The sequence below is a fragment of the Chrysemys picta genome, chromosome 14, assembly GCF_011386835.1.
Source record: "Chrysemys picta bellii isolate R12L10 chromosome 14, ASM1138683v2, whole genome shotgun sequence".
Taxonomy (NCBI): Eukaryota; Metazoa; Chordata; order Testudines; family Emydidae; genus Chrysemys; species Chrysemys picta.
The window spans coordinates 3112517-3132512 of record NC_088804.1 but is presented as its reverse complement, the minus strand read 5'-3'; the positions used below and the strand labels follow the sequence as shown (position 1 = coordinate 3132512).

The following is a 19996-nucleotide window of genomic DNA, read 5'->3' as shown; positions in this document are numbered from 1 at the left end:
AAGACATTGCAGAGTACAGCAGGTTTGCCCAGATGGTCACTCTACTACTGGAATCTCTCTCATTGCTTTGGGAAGCACAGCCAATTATTTTGAGCATAGAAGAAGCTGAGTACCTCAACATTTTTGTATCATAGCCACGGAACCTCACGCCCACCCTGTATGTCAAATGGCACTAATTTTAACGTTGATAAGATTCCCTTTCATCTATTGTTAAAGCAACCGTCTTGTTCTGCTTTCATCCTTGCCAGTCATGCATATTATATACTGTAGTTACCCGCCATTCCCACCAAATTTGAATGGCTCTAATGTCACATCAAACTTGCTATCATTCTGCTGCAGATTGAAGAACTCCATGGCAGTCTCCTAATTAGTGCCTGTGGAAATAAGCCTTAATTTTTCCTATGATCTCATAGTTAATTCCTGGTTTCACCATTTGTGACCAAATGCCAGAAGAGATTTTTCAAGTTGGCAGTTGTCACATATGACTCCACGTGCTGCTTTTGCTGCAATGCAATGGGATAGAAGATGGCAATAAAGAACTGAATTCTAATTGTAGCCAGAGGTAAGTGATAAGGCATTTTGTCTCAGAGGATAGAGTACTGGCCAGTTCTAATCCTTGCTCTGATGCTATTCACTGGGTGAGGTAACCAAGAGTCATTGTAACAGTGGATGTAAAGATTCTCTATACAGCTCTTGGACAGCTATCAATGAAAAGTGCCTTGTTACACATTTTTTCTATTACATGGCCTCAAGCAAATCAGTGTCCATTCCACAACATTCCCCTGGGCTCAAAGGAAGGACACAAACACGGGTCCAGGTGGTGAAGTGTCATGGGACTATCACGCTCACCCCAGATGGCGATACAGATAACATAATGAGTCTGGCACCAACTTCTTGTGCTCAAGTCACAAAGGCAGACGTCTGACCACATCCTGCTCATGTTTAACCCTTTGAAGCTTGATGTTGGAATTGATGTGATGTACTAAGGGCCTGGGACTGGCCCCCTGAGGGAGTGCTTCTTTCTCTGTACCATATTGCCACAGGATGACAGTCAGCTGGGACAATCAAGATGGACCCCACTCATTATAAAAGATGGGGCAACTGGCAGGCCCCAGGACTTTAGAACTCACTCCCCACTTGTTCCAAAAGAGCCCATGCTGCAACAGATCTGTTTGAGTGGGATTTTGGAGAGGGCTGATGGTGTGCTTCCCTCACTAATGAAGGGGCAGAAAGGAGTTTCTGTAGGTGTCTGCCCGTTGCAATGATTACTTTAATACTGCTGGGACATTACTGAGCTATTGATGATATTAGGGTGCCTAGAGCCTTGGATAGGTATCTTTTTATTATTTTAAATCCAAATAAACAAACAAGAAACAATGAATGAGTGTCATCTGATTTTAGCAGTGGGAATGTCAAACCTTCCTGTACGTACGGGATCAAGTGGACATTCCTATCAGCCCTTCTAAAGAAGCATCAGATTCCTATAAGCTCTCCCACAAACTGGAGACAATTAGGGCTTTAATTTCAAAGGATGCAGAAGGGGATGAAAGGGGTGCCCCAGATGTAGCAGTGATGTAGTGCCACGTTGTGCTTTACTCCTGCAAGGAGCTTTTCCCCACCCCTTGTAGTCCAGTGCAGTAAAGGGCAGTGGTGCGCCCCCCAGCGCAAAGATTACACAAGGATAATTCAGTACCCTGAAGGGAGCAGGGAGTGGTGGGGAGGAAGCAGGACCATGTCCCCAGAAACCCTTGAACCTGTTAACAATGCTAGTCTGGCTCAGGGTGAAATAGCACAGCAGCTGTGCTTCCCTGATTGAGGTACAGATCTACAGCTGGGGAAGTGCACAAGACAGTTGCCTTTTTCCGTAACTGGTGTTCTTTGAGAGGTGTTGCTCATGTCCATTCCATTGTGGGTGTGTGCACTCACCACATGCACCAGTGCCGCAAGCTGACCGCTGCCCCCACCCTCAGTTCATTATTGCCAGAAACTCCGGCAGTTGGGAAGGAGGGCGGGTCATGGAATGGACATGAGCAACACATCCCGAAGCACACCGGTTACGGAAAAAGGTAACTGTCTTTTCTTCTTCGAGTGCTTGCTCATGTCCATTCCATTGTAGATGACTCCCAAACAGTACCACCGGAGGCTGGTAGAAGTTCATGGACGTGTCGATTGCAACACAGCTCTGCCAAATCCAGTGTCATCTCTGGCTTGCTGGGTGATGGCGTAGTGCACCGTGAACGTGTGTACCGAGGACCATGTCGCGGCCCTGCAGATGTCCTGGATAGGGACATGCACCAGGAAGGCGGCCGAGGACACTTGAGCCCTAGTCAAGTGAGCCTTCACTATTGGCGGCGGTTCGGCCCAAGCCAGCTCATAACAGGTCTGGATTTAGGTGGTGATCCAATTTGAGATCCTCTGTGAGGACGCTGGGAGACTCTTCATCCTGTCCACTGTTGCGATAAAGAGCCGGGTCGTCCTGCGGAAGGGCTTGGTGTGCTCCAGGTAGAACGCCAGGGCGCACCAGACATACAAAGTGTGTAGCTGCCAGTGACCCAGTAGCCTGAAGCAAACCCGGGCAGTGGTGAACTTGTAGCATGGTGACGCTGCGCTGGACCTGGGGGGAGCAGCCCTTGATGAGCCAGTCGTTGAGGTACAGGTTAATCTGGATACCCTCACGTCTGAGATAAGCCGCCACCACGACATGCACTTGATGAACACCCTTGGCACTGTTGCTAGGCTGAACGGAAGCACTGCAAACTGGTAGTGGGCAGTCCCCACCGTGAAATGCAAAAAAACGCCTGTGTCTGTGAAATATTGATATGTGAAAGTAGGCGTCCTTCAAATCAAGGGCGGCGTACCAGTCTCCTGGATCCAGGGAAGGAAGGAAGGAGGCCAGGGAGTCCATACGAAACTTCAACTTCTTGAGATACTTGTGGAGGCCTCACAGGTCCCTAGGAGGGCTGGTTGGAGGAGTTGGCAATGACAATGCCTGGCTGGGCTCAGGAGATTTACTACCCCCGCAAGGGTCTATGCTCCTCCCCAGATTTTCCCTTTGACACACAGGAGGTTGGGGAATGCCCTCTCCCCGGGTGCTTCTTTTGCTTCTTCGCCAGCACCGGGGACTGGGACCGGTGCTGGGAGGCTGGTACCAGGGCTGCAGATCACATTGATGGTGCCGTACTTTGTGACAAGTCTGATTTTTCCAGCTCATAGACCGGCACAAGGGCCAACTCCAGGAGGAGCACTCAGTCTTATGTCCCACTCCTTTTTTGTCCTGGGCTTGAAGCTCTTACAAATGAAACACTTATCACTGATATGGGCGTCTCCCAAACACTTCAAGCAACTTTGATAAGGGTCACTAATTGGCATAGGCTTCCAACAGTGATCACAAGGCTTAAAGCCCAGGGAGCGGGACATGCCCTGTCCCAGGGCTAAGTCCTGGAGGGGACTATCTAAGCTATTTTACAACACTAACACTAACTAGCTATTAGGAAGACAAAGAACATAAGAATGGCCCTACTGGGTCAGACCAAAGGTCCATCTAGCCCAGTATCCTGTCTTCCAACAGTGGCCAGTGCCAGGTGCCCCAGAGGGAATGAACAGAACAGGTAATCATCAAATGATCCATCCCCTGTCGCTCATTCCCAGCTTCTGGCAAACAGAGGCTAGGGACACCATTCCTGCCCATCAGCCATGGATGGATCTATCCTCCATGAATTTATCTAGCTCTTTTTTGAACCCTGTTATGGCCTTGGCCTTCACAACATCCTCTAGCAAGGAATTCCACAGGTTGACTGTGCAAAGAAATACTTCCTTTTAATTGTTTTAAACCTGCTGCCTATTAATTTCATTTGGTGACCCCTAGAATATCAGGGTTGTAAGGGACCTCAGGAGGTCATCTAATCTAATCTAATCCAACCCCCTGCTCAAAGCAGGACCAATCCCCAGACAGATTTTTGTCCCAGATCCCTAAATGGCTCCCTTAAGGATTGAACTCACAATCCTGGGTTTAGCAGGCCAATGCTCAAACCACTGAGGTATCCCTCCCCAACTTCTTGTGTTATGAGAAGTAGTAAACAACACTTCCTTACCTATGGTCTCTACATCAGTCATGATTTTATAGACCTCAATCATATCCCCCCTTAGCCATCTCTTTTCCAAGCTGAAATGTCCCAGTCTTATTAATCTCTCCTCATACGGAAGCCATTTCATACCCCTAATCATTTTTGTTGCCCTTTTCTGAACCTGTTCCAATTCCAATATATCTTTTTTGAGATGGGGCGACCACATCTGCACCCAGTATTCAAGGTGTGGGCATACCATGGATTTATATAGAGGCAACATGATCTTTTCTGTCCTATTCTCTATCCCTTTCTTAATTATTCCCATCATTCTGTTTGCTTCTTTGACTGCCGCTGCACATTGAGTGGATGTTTTCAGAGAACTATCCACAATGACTCCAAAATCTCTTTCTTGAGTGGTAACAGCTAATTTAGACCCCATCATTTTATACGTATAGTTGGGATTATGCTTTCCAAATGCATCACTTTGCATTTATCAACATTAAATTTCATCTGCCATTTTGTTGCCCAGTCACCCAGTTTTAAGAGATCCTTTTGTAGCTCTTCGCAGTCTGCCTGGGTCTTAACTATCTTGAGTAATTTTGTATCAGAAGAACTACTTATCTAACTATTTACAACACTAAGAGAAAACCACTGGGTAACTAAGCACTTGCCAAAGCAAGGAGACATTCCAGCACCGTCACGGCCAGTAAAAAAAAACTGAGGGTGGGGGGAGCCGGCAGCGCCCCTTATACTGAGGTATATGCACACCACTCCAGAGGGTGCTAGAACTGGTCCCCTATGGATACCACTGAGGGAAACAGTTCCAGCACCGGTGCATGTGGCGAGCGCACACACCTACAATGGAATGGACATGAGCAAGGACTCAAAGAAGAACTCCCAGGTTACACCTTCAAGGCACATCTAAGCCCTTGAGCTTGTGCACACAAGATGATATTCTTTGAAGTTTCCTTAGTTTGGGTCCAAACAGAGGACAGAAATCAATCTGAATTTGTTGGAGGGCGAACATTTGATTGCCAGACCTCACGATGGGAGGGCCATCGCGGTATTTCCTTTCCAGGAGGACACTCCATGGCTGCAGTAACACAGGGTACAGCAGGATTCCTCCAGCCTGGCAAAGGCTGCTATAAACTGACAGTAACACTGGGCATTCTCTGAGACTCTGCTCTTTCAGCCGCCCTTGGAGCAACTCATCAAATAACAGATGCAGAGTAGCCCTTTTCTTACTCTGTGCACGTGGATCCATGAAGTAGCTGCCAACAGCCCAGGTCTGCTAATAACAGTGAACCAGGCTACATTTGCCTTAATGGAGCATTAATGAAGGGACTGTCAGGTTTCTAGATGCTCCGCAAGACAAGTAGGGTGTAAATCTGCCAAATACCCAGACGGCGGCTAGCTCTACTCGGGAGCAATTCCAGCTAGACTAAGGGCACGGCTACACTTGCGGATGTAGAGCGCTGGGAGTTAAACCCGCCTTTGGAGAGCGCGGTAGGGAAAGCACTGCAGTCTGTCCACACTGACAGTTGACAGCGCACTGGCGTGGCCACATTTGCGGCACTTGCAGTGGCATTGGGAGTGGTGCATTGTGGGCAGCTATCCCAGCATGCAAGTGACTGCAACATGCTTGTCAAATGGTGGGGGTGGGGTGGAGTGTGACAGGGAGTGTGTTGTGTGTATGTGGGGGGAGAGAGAGTGGGTTTTTGTGGGGCTGAGAGTGTGTCAGCATGCTGTCTTGTAAGTTCGCCCCCCGCCCCCCGCCTCTCTCTCACTCACTCACTTTTTCCTCGGAGCTGCTAAGCAGACGGCTTCTCTGAAACGGAGCTTTGAAAGGGCATTTTCACATTCCTGCAGCCAATTTCACAACAATGACAAGAGTGGCCACTTGACTTAAGGGGATTATGGGATGTTTCCGGAGGCCGATCAGAGCGCAGTAACACAACACCTCGTTCACACTGGCGCCGCAGCGCTCCAGCAGGGGCGCAGCAAATGTTATTCCACTGGCCGAGGTGGAGAACCAGCAGCGCTGTAGCTGCGGAGTCAGAGTGCTCTACGTGCCTTGCCAGTGTGGACGGGGAGTGAGCTAAGGCGCCCAGGGCTGCTTTATTGCGCTGTAACTCGCAAGTGTAGCCAAGGTCTTAAATTGCAAACCTGAGTGAGCTGTGTGACACTACTCCCCATATTCTTCATAGAGATATTGTTATGATATGAATATGGTATAGCTAAGATGTGTTTTATGCAAGATGGATCATGTGAGGTATCATTGGAAAGGTCAGGATTTACTGGATATGATTATCCTATTTGTATGCATGTATCATTTCTGTATCTGAAGTTAGAAATATTGACTATGTAACAATTACAACTATGTTTACACTTGGGGAACACCCACCAGACAGTATGTAATCAGCCTAGATGGGCCAATAGGAAGGACAATAGGACTTTGAAGATGTTAATCTCCCACCTTCCTGAGAAGTTTCCTGGGATGCTACTTTGACACTGCAGGGTCATGTGATCATGTCACCTGGTACTGGATTCCATCTTGGACTTCTGGTATTTTTCCACTGAGGTGGGGGGGATCACACTGAGAGAGAGAAAGGATTCCTGCCATATGTAAATCCTATTTAAGGCAGGGAAGTGAAGTAATCAAGGTTCTTCTCCACTGCCTCCCTGCCCAAGAAGGAAGATTGCTGAAAACATCTGAAGAAACAAAGGAACTAAGCTGCGGGGGGGGGGGGGGGGAGAGCAGGGCAGGGGCTGAGCCCTGCTCTCCCCCCCCCCCCCCGCAGCTTAGTTCCTTTGTTGAGTGAGAATTTGCTACTATTAACCAGTTAATTTAGTGTATTAAGCTTAGTTTGCGTGCTTCGTTTTATTTGCTCAGTAATTTGCTTTGATCTGTTTGCTATCATTAGAATCACTTAAAATTTATTCTTTGGAGTTAATAAACTTGTTTTATTTTCTTAAACCCAGTTTGTGCAATTCATAACTGGGGGGGAGGGTAAAAACCTGTGCATCTCTTCCCCCACACTGAGGGAGGGGGCGGATTTCATGAGCTTACGCTGTACAGTTTTCTGTGCAGCGCAAGACAAGACAATTTGGGGTTTACTCTCCAAAGGAGGAGTGCACATGAGCGCTGGGCAATTTGCTAGCTGAGTCTTCCCCTGCAGAGCTGATTGCAGGCTCTGTGTGATTCTGCTGCTGGGTGTGTCCCTACCTGTGTGTGCTGGCGGAGGCTGGAGAGCCTGGCTCAGCAGGACAGTGTAAGGGAGCCCAGGCTGGTGGAGCAGGCAGGCTCAGTGAAACCCCAGTACATCAGGCGGCACCCAGGAAGGGGGGGTCCAACCCGTCACACTGTGCATCACTCATGTACTTGGGAAGGCCACTTTCTGAAGATCTCCATTCAACAGGAGGCAGAACAGCACTGCAACCGATCTTTATTTAAAATAAAGGTTTTTGATCATGCCTTTCATCCTCAGAGCCAGCTCTCCTTTCAGCTTTGTTCTCTCCTACTTTTCACCATCATGTCTGATTCTGCTCCCATGGAAGTGAGCTGGAATTGGCTAAGGTTTTGCAGTGCTGCAATGCTGTCATAAGAAAATCCTCTGAGCAACTACTCCTTTCGTTGACAATAAAGGCATCTCAGTATATGGTATCTGTCAGGCTGTGAATGAGCTGAGTGAACCATATGGTCAGGACTTTTCTAATTAGCCACAAAGATTAATATATTGGCACTGGAAGCCCAAGAGATACTAGGACTAATAGTAAACAGTTTTGGTGCTGTCAGTACTGTGAGGAATTCCAGTGCTGCACAATGAATCTCTTGAATGTAGCAGCACCTATTAGCACAAGCTCTGTGATTGAAATTGACCCTTCTGCACAAGGCCTATGCAACACTTACATCCCGCTTAAGCCCCATTTTAGAGAGCTAAAGTAGTATGTGGTCCTCATGCTAGGTGTCTGCACGGGGTAATTTAACCCTGTAGACATTATTTGTCCAGAGCAATATACAGAAGCCTGAAATTTGTCCGTAAATGTCCAAGCCAGGAAGGATACTTTTGTAGCTGTCCAACCAGCAGGCCAAATTCAGTGATGAATCCTAGTCACGTGCCACTTCAGGCACGTTGCGCATACGCTAAGAAAAAGTGAATATGCAAAACCCTTTCCAAAGCGGTACTACTGGACCCAGAGAATTCTCTCTGCTAGAGCAGTCTGCTGCTTACCACACAGAGCGATGAAATGGGATTTTCAGTGGCTTTTAAGGAGGGGGTTAAACTGCTTTCACTTCAAATCCTGGAGTGGATTTTTCAAAGTGATTAAGGAGCACAAGTCCCACTGAAAGTCAACAGAAGAGGCAGCCCCACTGCTTGGAACGTTTAAAAGACTAACGATTAGTTGCATTTCATGCCACGACTTTCAGTTGTATGGTTGTAAGCTCTTTGGGGCAAGGACCTTTTCTTTGTATTTGTCTATGTGGCGAGTTAGCGTGGGGCAAGCCAGGCTGCGGATCTACAGTGTGCTAGCTTGCGGCACACTCACTGGCCACATGGCCCCTGTTACTGTGCAGTAAAAGTTCCGTAGTGCACATTGATGTACGGCAGTCAGTGCATGGCAGGCTCTGGTGTGCTGTAGAGTCACACCCTGGCTTGCCATGCACTAATTCACCATGTAGCAAGACCTGATTAATAGAACTTTTAGCATTATTATGGTTATTTATAGTAGCATCCACTATGTTCTAAGTGCCTTCCAACTACTCAAGAAGATCTCACAATCTAATTAATACGTCCGGGCCAAATCTTGACTTCCTCCCACATGAGAAGCTCCACACTTGCTTGAGTGACACTAAGGACAGATTTGGCTCAACACTGGCAGATATTAAATAATGTAACAATAACATAACAGATGGTAGCCCCTCTCTAAATCACACTAACAACTGGAAGACCCAATGAGAATATAAGTTAGTGAAAAGAACAGGAGTACTTGTGGCACCTTAGAGACTAACAAATTTATTAGAGCATAAGCTAATACATTTGTTAGTCTCTAAGGTGCCACAAGTACTCCTGTTCTTTTTGCGGATACAGACTAACACGGCTGCTACTCTGAAATAAGTTACTGAGGAATTGAAGAAAAACAATAAAGCAAGGAAAATGCATCACAATGTACTGAAGTGCCATATAGTCTTTATAGTTGGTATTTCACTAGAAAATGATCTGTTGTGCAGTTTTGTAAGAGAGACGTGCCTGCTTCTGGTTTGCGAGTTACGGGTGTGTGACTCAGCGCAGTATAAATTAGCAAGGGTCTGCTGTGTTCGGTTGTGTAATGGAATCTCGGCTGCTCTGTAATACACTTGCAATAAGCAGCTTTTGAGACTGATTAATAGCTGAAATGAAATTGAAGCATTTAATCAATCTCTGCAGTCATCTCCTTCTTTTTATGCTACAAAGCAACAGAAATGATCCCTTAATTTTTCCCTTGTTCTTTATCTCTCTGTTGTTTTGCTTTAATGAATTTAGTGCTATTCAAAGGTGTCACAGTGATGGGGAGTGAAGTCCTGTATTTATCTACAGAATGTGCAATGCAGGCTTCCCCCACATCACTCCTCGAATGTATTTCAACCCCAGTGAGTTGGGGGAGTGAGACACCTCCTGGGGGAGTGAGACACTAGTTCTATCTATCTCTGTGGCCCGTCCACTCTTATCTCCTTTGTGGGGACCAGCTGTTAGGGGTGCTGGAAGCCATTGAACCAAACTGTAAACCTCACATATAATGGAAATCATTTCAAGCCAGGGGGTGCAGCAGCACCCCCAGCACCCCTAGTTCCAGCACCTGTGCCAGCTGTTGTGGGGGATCAGATTAGATGAAGGGGGTTTCTGTGCATTAAGAATCAGATTGAAAACCTCAGTCCTGGGCCTGATTCTGATCTCATTTATAAGTCAGGTGTTACCCCTATTGAAATCAATGGGGTTACACCAATGTAGAAATGGTGTGTGGTTAGGCCTCATGGCACGTTCACTATTTCTCAAAATATCCAGGTAGTTTTATCATTAGCATCTTTGATACATAAGGATACAACTCCCCCCCTCTTTCCCCACAACCCAGATCTCCAACTCAGCTAGTTCTAATTTACACCGTGAAGGATCTGGTCCTTTGTTTTTTATCCTCTAGCTTCATTAAGGAAGCAGTGAAAATGGTGCACACATAAAAATGAGGCATTTCAGTTGCTTTCCATCTGGAACTTTAATGCCTTTCTTTTAAAGGACAGTGTCATCAAAAGAAGAAAGTATAAGACTGAACAATTCTCAGTCGGGGTACCAGAAAATGCCACATATTAAATAAAGGCATTACGGCCAACAGCACTAGAAAGGTTAGTCTGAACACATCAAAGCTTCTTACCAATCCATAAAGATTTGGGACAAATAGAACAGTTTCTTACGTTTCACGGTGTTAACCGCATTAATGGAGATCAGGCTTCTCAGGACCAAGAATTAGGAATAAGGGACAGAAGATGACCTCTCCTTCAGACAAAGGTAAATGCACCAATGATTCTTTATTGATACTGAGATTTATTTGGTCAGCCGGCACAAATCCGCATTCCTTCTGGAATATGATGACCAGAAGGGTGTTAACTTGCCTCATCACACAAATCAAAGTAACTTGTAACACTTATTCTGCAACATGTTCTCCAGCTCAATGTTGGGCTGATTTACACAACTGACAAGCTTCTATTCCTGTCCTTCGTGGTTTCTTCCCTATCACACCAAACTTTGGGCCTGATCTTTTGAGGGGATGAGCACTTTCTTCAGCATGCTGAGGGACCTCAGCTTCTACATACTTCAAAACTGGTCTTGATATGAGGGGCATCTGGGGGAAAACATGAGGAAGGGGTCCATGGAGGGTGGCACGGAAGGAGTCAAGGGAATGGGAAGGGACACAACAAAGAACATGCAGAAGATGTGGGGATAAGGAGAGGAACAGGTAGCAAGTGTTTAAACTTATCACTTTTTTGGTTTAAAATGAAGGACTTAAAGATTTCAATGTAGATAAAAGCCCCCTTTTCTTTCCCACACCAACTACCCCCAAAGAATAATGACAGGTTTCAGAGTAACAGCCGTGTTAGTCTGTATCAGCAAAAAGAAGAACAGGAGGACTTGTGGCACCTTAGAGACTAACAAATTTATTAGAGCATAAGCTTTCGTGGACTACAGCCCACTTCTTCGAAGAAGTGGGCTGTAGTCCACGAAAGCTTATGCTCTAATAAATTTGTTAGTCTCTAAGGTGCCACAAGTACTCCTGTTCCCCAAAGAATAAGTTACTAGAAGACTCCAAAATCCTATTTCCTATTCAAGGGATCCATTTCCATTAATCCCCTAGTCACCAACTATTTTGACCTTGACTTCGATTTGGATACAATTGAGCTGGTAAAGTTACATTTGGATGGGTGGGGGCAATAGCGAGTGATGAAGGATTACATCACTATGTAGCACGACAGAACCCCAGGCATGGACCAAGATCGCATTGTGCTCAGCGCAGACAAATATGTACAGGCTGAATCCTTTGACGGTTCATTTCCAGGCACTTGAATGTTTCGAGGTCTGAAAAGGGGCAGTTTGTATAAAGCCATTTTAATATTATTTGGGGGCATTGGCTGGTCTCCACTGAAACAAGCTACCAGCCTTAACTCTTTTTTAACCACAGGTTTTTGATTGCAAATATATGGAGTACTTACACAGCACAGAACTCACCGGTGTCATAATGAACAATCAGGTCCTTGGAGTGATCACCTATCTCCAGCGGCTGGAACTCTACCGTTAGCTGCATGGTCTCCCCTACACCCAGTGTCCCAATGCAGGGCTCTACAGAGAAAGGGCTGCAACACAATGAAAATGACACATCAGGCCTAAACTGGGATACACCCTTTGGTGGCTAGCAGACATGCAAACTGAGTATTAGGCCTGGTTCTCCTTTGTTACACCTGTGTACATTAGGAGGCGCTTAAATCAGGGTTTGTAAGATCAGAATCTGGCTCATTGACCCCAACTTTCTGCAGAGATCTCACACCTCAAATTACTACTCCGATGTAATTGGTCTGTAATCAAATTAATTCCCCTCCCCCAGCCCCTTGTAAATTTCCATTTGTATGGGCTGATTCTGTGATGGTCTATAGAGTTCTAGAATCAGGCCCATTGAGTCCCATTCTAGCAGCTACTAAAAAAAAATGAGTCAGCAAGTGTAACCCACACACCTTCTGGGTGTGGTGTCCTGTCCCATCTAGTGGCACCGAGACCACGTAGCGAGAGGAAGAGATTAAGTCTGCTCTACAGCCTTAACTAATAGCTAGTTGGCTTTTAGCTCATGTGGTAGCGACTCATGCATTTAGCTTCAGAGGTCCCCGGTTCCATCCCACCCCCTGACGACTGGGGTCTATCAGCATAACAACTGGGGGCTCGTCCAGGATTTCCCCTGGGAAGTCTCTGAAGCTTAGGATATGCTTCCTCAGCTAGGGGAACTATGTAACCCACATGCCTTCTGGGAGTGGTGTTCTGTCCCATGTAGTGGCAATGAGACAACTTAGAGCAGTGGTTCTCCAACTTTTGTACTGGTGACCCCTTTCACATAGCAAGCCTCTGAGTGCGACCCCCCCCCTTATAATGAAACACTTTTTTTATATATTTAACACCATTATAAATGCTGGAGGTAAAGCAGGGTTTGGGGTGGAGGCTGACAGCTCGCAACTCGCCATGTAATAACCTTGCAACCTCAAGGGGTCCCAACCCCCAGTTTGAGACCCCCTCAGAGGTCCCGACTCCCAGTTTGAGAACCCCTGACTTAGAGAGAGCAAGAGAAAGAGCTTGAGTCTGCTCTCTAGCCTTAGCTAAGAGTCAGTTGGCTTTTAGCTCATGCAATAGAGGCACATGCACTAAACTCCAGAGATCCCTGGTTCAATCCCACCTGCTAACGACTGGAGTCTGTCGGTGTTATACAAGCACAATTGCACAACTCTTTTTTGAAGAACACAATAATCCTAACAGCAATTAACTCACATCAGAGACTAGACTGGCTTAAAAGCTGTTTTTTTTATCTGAGGTTTTTCCAGCTGATCTTTTAGACTAACTATTTTCACAAAATGAAATAATTATTAATTATTTACTGAGTACTAGCAAGGAACCTTGCATTGCACAAGGCATAAATATCGGAGATAGTCCCTCTCCCAGAATGTCTACAACCTAGAAGGCTGGCACAAAGAAGAAAAGACTGCTAGGAGACCAGAGGAGGGAATGATTAATGGGGTTTTTAATCTATAGTTTTCATTTTTTCAATTTTAAAAATATCCTGTTTATATTTAAGAAGGATCATAACCTATTGGTATTTCAGTGACAGTTAATTCTAAGAAGTAAAGGACTTGAATCAATGCAGATGAAAACTGTAGCTAGAGTGGTATCTCCGCATGTAAATAAGTCAGACAAGAGAAGAGAATACTTCAATTACAACCTCAGCAATTGAGTCTCTAGGTAACTGAAGTGTCATTGACAGGAGGATTTCATTGTAAGTGAATTGAATGGGAGAGTCTCTATTTAAGCACAGGTGATGCAAGTTGTAATTCTGGATGGCAGGAATCAAGAGTTCAAGGGACACCATCATAGGACCTGGAATTAATTTGCAAACTGGACATGATCAAATTAGGCCTGAATAAAGACTGGGAGTGGATGGGTCACTACAAAAAGTAATTTTCCCTCTGCTGATACTCACACCTTCTTGTCAATGGGCAATGTCCACCTTGATTGCATTGGCCTAGTTAGCACTAAAAAAGTAATTTTCCTCTTTGTTGATATTCACCCCTTCTTGTCAACTGTTGAGAATAGGCCACTTCTACCTTAATTGAATTGGCCTCGTTAGCACTGACCCCCCCGCACTTGATAAGGCAACTCCCATCTTTTCATGTGCTGTAATATATACACTGCTTACTGTATTTTTCACTCCATGCATCTGATGAAGTGGGTTTTAGCCCACGAAAGCTTATGCCCAAATAAATTTGCTAGTCTCTAAGGTGCCACAAGGATGCCTCATTGTTTTTGCTGATACAGACATGGCTACCACTCTGAAACTTGCTAAGTGAGTTTGTAAAGAACATTGGCCATGCTTACTAGAAGTACTTGGACTGCTTAAGCTCTTTCCAATGTGTTAGAAGTCATTAAAAGAATCTGCTGTGCATTAATATTGATATAAAAACGTGCTGATTTGAGGCAGAACATAATAAGGGACTCCTGGTTGATCAAAGGGAAGTCTTAGCATCTTAATGTCTTGGAATCATTTTCTGGATAAGTCAGATGAAATACATTTCTGGGCAAGGACTGCCTGGTTTATGGGGGGAGGGGCTTATGGCATCCATTGAAAGGACCAAGGTCTCTTTGTTTTTAATATTTTGCTGGTAGTTAAGTTATCACCCTGAAAAGCACAATCTGGAGTGTCTCACTGTGGTTTTGAAATGCAATTCATATATAAAAACAAGGTGAACAGTTGGAGCATGGCACACGCTGAGTGTTATCGATAGGAACCCATGGACAGCTGAGGAAATTGCTGGAGTTTTTGCTCATTAAGGATAAGTAGCTCCAATTAAGGGCCATTAGTCAGTGAGAGCTTTGCCACTGACTTCAATGGGAGAAGGACTGGAGCTTGCAGTTATGTCTGCACTGCAGTTGAGAGTGAGCCTCATAGCCAGATAGACAGACTCCCACTAGGAGGGCTTGAGCTAGTGCACTTAGAAATAGCAGCGGGGATGTTGTGACAACTCGCGCTCTCAAGCCCCCAGGCCTCAGCTCAGGACAGCCCAAGTCTGCACCGGAGCCACAACATCCATATTGCTATTTATAGCACACTAGCTTAAGGCTCACTAGCTCAACTCTGGCTCCCCGGGCTGGGAGGTTCGTTCCCAGCTGCAGTGTAGCTCTATCCCAAGAGGCTGAGTGAGGAATCTTGGGCTGTTGGCTGTTGGAAAGCAGCACTGGCCATTCTGAGCCCCAATGGATCGCCAAGTGCAGTATGATCTGCATTCCACTTACCATGGCTGGATCCCATGAACCCCTATGACTGGTGAAAGCTGTCTCGGGCTCCCCAATAACTGCTCTTTAATGTGATGGAGGGAGTTGAATTCCGATGTCTAGGCATCAGCTAAAACAGCGGTTCTCAGTCGGGGAGCTCTGGCCCCCTGGGGGTCCATGAGCTCTTTTCAGGGGGGCCGTGGAGCCCCGCGGCTGAGCCCCAGCATTGAAGCTGGAAGCGGCGCAGGGCTGAAGCTGGCAGCCCACCCCCACCCCAGCCGGGAGCAGCATGGGGCTGAAGCTGGTGGCCCCCACGCCCCAGCTGGGAGCAGCCCCTCAAGCCCCCAAAGCCAGGAGCAGTGTGTGGCTGAAGCTGGCAAACCTCCCCCGCAAGCCAGGAGCCCCAGCAACCCCCCAAGCTGAGAGCCGCACTGAGAGACCCCCCCTTCGCCCATACACAGCCCCAGCTACTCCTGCACCCTCAGCTGCCCCTTTGCCCACACACAGCCCTGAGCTACCTCCTCCCAGCGCCCTGTGCTACCCCCCTGCCTGCACACAGCCCCTGACTACCTCCTCCCAGCGCCCTGTGCTACCCCCCTGCCTGCACACAGCCCTGAGCTACCTCCTCCCAGAGCCCTGAACTACCCCCCTGCCCGCACACAGCCCCAGCTACCTCCTCCCAGCGCCCTGAGCTACCCCCCAGCCCGCACACAGCCCTGAGCTACCTCCTCCCAGAGTCCTGCCTGCACACAGCCCCTAGCTACCTCCTCCCAGCGCCCTGAGCTACCCCCCTGCCCACACACAGCCCTGAGCTACCTCCTCCCAGAGCCCTGAACTACCCCCCTGCCCGCACACAGCCCCTAGCTACCTCCTCCCAGCGCCCTGAGCTACCCCCCTGCCCGCACACAGCCCCTAGCTACCTCCTCCCAGCGCCCTGAGCTACCCCCCTGCCCACACACAGCCCTGAGCTACCTCCTCCCAGAGCCCTGAACTACCCCCCTGCCCGCACACAGCCCCTAGCTACCTCCTCCCAGCGCCCTGAGCTACCCCCCTGCCCGCACACAGCCCCTAGCTACCTCCTCCCAGCACCCTGAGCTACCCCCCTGCCCGCACACAGCCCTGAGCTACCTCCTCCCAGAGCCCTGCCTGCACACAGCCCCTAGCTACCTACTCCCAGCGCCCTGAGCTACCCCCCTGCCCGCACACAGCCCCTAGCTACCTCCTCCCAGCACCCTGAGCTACCCCCCTGCCCGCACACAGCCCTGAGCTACCTCCTCCCAGAGCCCTGCCTGCACACAGCCCCTAGCTACCTACTCCCAGCGCCCTGAGCTACCCCCCTGCCCGCACACAGCCCCTAGCTACCTCCTCCCAGCACCCTGAGCTACCCCCCTGCCCGCACACAGCCCTGAGCTACCTCCTCCCAGAGCCCTGCCTGCACACAGCCCCTAGCTACCTCCTCCCAGCGCCCTGAGCTACCCCCTGCCCGCACACAGTCCCTAGATACCCCCTGCCCGCACACAGCCCCTAGCTACCTCCTCCCAGCGCCCTGAGCTACCCCCCTGCCCGCACACAGCCCCTAGCTACCTCCTCCCAGCGCCCTGAGCTACCCCCCAGCCCGCACACAGCCCCTAGATACGCCCTGCCTGAACACAGCCCCTAACTACCTCCTCCCAGCACCCTGAGCTACCCCCCTGCCCACACACAGCCCCTAGCTACCTCCTCCCAGCGCCCTGAGCTACCCCCCTGCCCGCACACAGCCCCTAGCTACCTCCTCCCAGCGCCCTGAGCTACCCCCCTGCCCACACACAGCCCCTAGCTACCTCCTCCCAGCGCCCTGAGCTACCCCCCTGCCCGCACACAGCCCCTAGCTACCTCCTCCCAGCGCCCTGAGCTACCCCCCTGCCCACACACAGCCCCTAGCTACCTCCTCCCAGAGCCCTGAGCTACCCCCCTGCCCGCACACAGCCCCTAGCTACCTCCTCCCAGAGCCCTGAGCTACCCCCCTGCCCGCACACAGCCCCTAACTACCTCCTCCCTGCACCGTGAGCTACCCCCCTGCCCGCACACAGCCCCTAACTACCCCCTCCCTACACCCTGAGCTACCCCCCTGCCCGCACACAGCCCCTAACTACCTCCTCCCAGGGCCCTGAGCTACCCCCCTGACCGCACACAGCCCCTAGATACGCCCTGCCCGCACACAGCCCCTAACTACCTCCTCCCTACACCCTGAGCTACCTCCTCCCTGCACCCTGAGCTACCCCCCTGCCCGCACACAGCCCCTAACTACCTCCTCCCTACACCCTGAGCTACCCCCCTGCCCGCACACAGCCCCTAACTACCTCCTCCCTACACCCTGAGCTACCTCCTCCCTGCACCGTGAGCTACCCCCCCTGCCCGCACACAGCCCCTAACTACCTCCTCCCTACACCCTGAGCTACCTCCTCCCTGCTCCGTGAGCTACCCCCCCGCCCGCACACAGCCCCTAACTACCTCCTCCCTACACCCTGAGCTACCTCCTCCCTGCACCGTGAGCTACCCCCCCTGCCCACACACAGCCCCTAACTACCTCCTCCCTACACCCCGAGCTACCCCCCTGCCCGCACACAGCACCTAACTACCTCCTCCCTACACGCTGAGCTACCCCCCTGCCTGCACACAGCCCCTAACTACCTCCTCCCTACACCCTGAGCTACCCCCCGCCCACACACAGCCCCTAGCTACCTCCTCCCAGCGCCCTGAGCTACCCCCTGCCTGCACACAGCCCCTAACTACCTCCTCCCTACACCCTGAGCTACCCCCCTGCCTGCACACAGCCCCTAACTACCTCCTCCCTACACCCTGAGCTACCCCCCTGCCTGCACACAGCCCCTAACTACCTCCTCCCAGTGCCCTGAGCTACCCCCCTGCCCGCACACAGCCCCTAGATACGCCCTGCCCGCACACAGCCCCTAACTACCTCCTCCCAGCACCCTGAGCTACCTCCTCCCTGCTCCGTGAGCTACCCCCTGCCCACACACAGCCCCTAACTACCTCCTCCCTACACCCCGAGCTACCCCCCTGCCCGCACACAGCACCTAACTACCTCCTCCCTACACCCTGACCTACCCCCTGCCCACACACAGCCCCTAGATATGCCCTGCCTGCACCCAGCCCCTAACTACTTCCTCCCAGCGCCCTGAGCTACCTCCTCCCAGCACCCTGAGCTACCCCCTGACCACACACAGCACCTAACTACCTCCTCCCAGCACCCTGAGCTACCCCCCTCCCCTCACACAGCCTCTAGATATGCCCTGCCCACACACAGCCCCTAACTACCTCCTCCCTACACCCTGAGCTACCTCCTCCCTGCACCGTGAGCTACCCCCCTGCCCGCACACAGCCCCTAGATACGCCCTGCCCGCACACAGCACCTAACTACCTCCTCCCAGCGCCCTGAGCTACCTCCTCCCAGCACCCTGAGCTACCCCCTGACCACACACAGCCCCTACCTCCTCCCTACACCCTGAGCTACCCCCTGCCCACACACAGCCCCTAGATATGCCCTGCCCGCACACAGCACCTAACTACCTCCTCCCAGCACCCTGAGCTACCCCCCTCCCCTCACACAGCCTCTAGATACGCCCTGCCCACACACAGCCCCTAACTACCTCCTCCCTACACCCTGAGCTACCCCCTGCCCACACACAGCCCCTAACTACCTCCTCCCAGTGCCCTGAGCTACCTCCTCCCTGCACCGTGAGCTACCCCCCTGCCCACACATAGCCCCTAACTACCTCCTCCCTACACCCTGAGCTACCTCCTCCCTGCACCGTGAGCTACCCCCCTGCCCGCACACAGCCCCTAGATATGCCCTGCCCGCACACAGCCCCTAACTACCTCCTCCCAGCGCCCTGAGCTACCCCCCTGCCCGCACACAGCCCCTAGATATGCCCTGCCCGCACACAGCCCCTAGCTACCTCCTCCCAGCACCCTGAGCTACCCCCCTGCCCGCACACAGCCCCTAGATACGCCCTGCCCGCACACAGCCCCTAATTACCTCCTGCCTACACCCTGAGCTACCCTCCTGCCCACACACAGCCCCTAGATACGCCCTGCCCGCACACAGCCCCTAACTACCTCCTCCCTACACCCTGAGCTACCCCCCTGCCCGCACACAGCCCCTAGCTACCTCCTCCCAGCGACCTGAGCAACCCCCCTGCCCACACACAGCCCCTAGATACGCCCTGCCCGCACACAGCCCCTAACTACCTCCTCCCAGCACCCTGAGCTACCTCCTCCCTGCTCCGTGAGCTACCCCCCCTGCCTGCACACAGCCCCTAACTACCTCCTCCCTACACCCTGAGCTACCCCCCTGCCCGCACACAGCCCCTAACTACCTCCTCCCTGCACCCTGAGCTACCCCCCTGCCCACACACAGCCCCTAACTACCTCCTCCCAGCGCCCTGAGCAACCCCCCTGCCCACACACAGCCCCTAGATACGCCCTGCCCGCACACAGCCCCTAACTACCTCCTCCCAGCACCCTGAGCTACCTCCTCCCTGCTCCGTGAGCTACCCCCCCTGCCTGCACACAGCCCCTAACTACCTCCTCCCTGCACCCTGAGCTACCCCCCTGCCCACACACAGCCCCTAACTACCTCCTCCCTACACCCTGAGCTGAAAGATGATCCCTCACTCTCACAAATCTTGGGAGACAGACCAGTCCTCGCTTACAGACAGCCCCCCAACGTGAAGCAAATACTCACTAGCAACCGCACACCGTACAATATAAACCCAGGAACCTATCCTTGCAACAAAGCCCGATGCCAACTCTGTCCACATATCTATTGAAGTGACACCATCATAGGACCTAATCACATCAGCCATACCATCAGGGGCTCGTTCACCT

At 50.6% G+C, this 19996-nt stretch overlaps 1 protein-coding gene across 1 annotated transcript in view; it reads right to left on the bottom strand.

Moving 5' to 3' along the window:
* The window catches only part of HYDIN (HYDIN axonemal central pair apparatus protein), a 446593-nt gene that overhangs the window by 311685 nt on the left and 114912 nt on the right, over positions 1–19996 (bottom strand). Inside the window, exon 7 of the mRNA XM_065567801.1 lies at positions 11816–11940. Within this exon, the coding sequence (XP_065423873.1) occupies positions 11816–11940 (125 nt within the window). The remainder of the gene's footprint in view (positions 1–11815; positions 11941–19996) is intronic.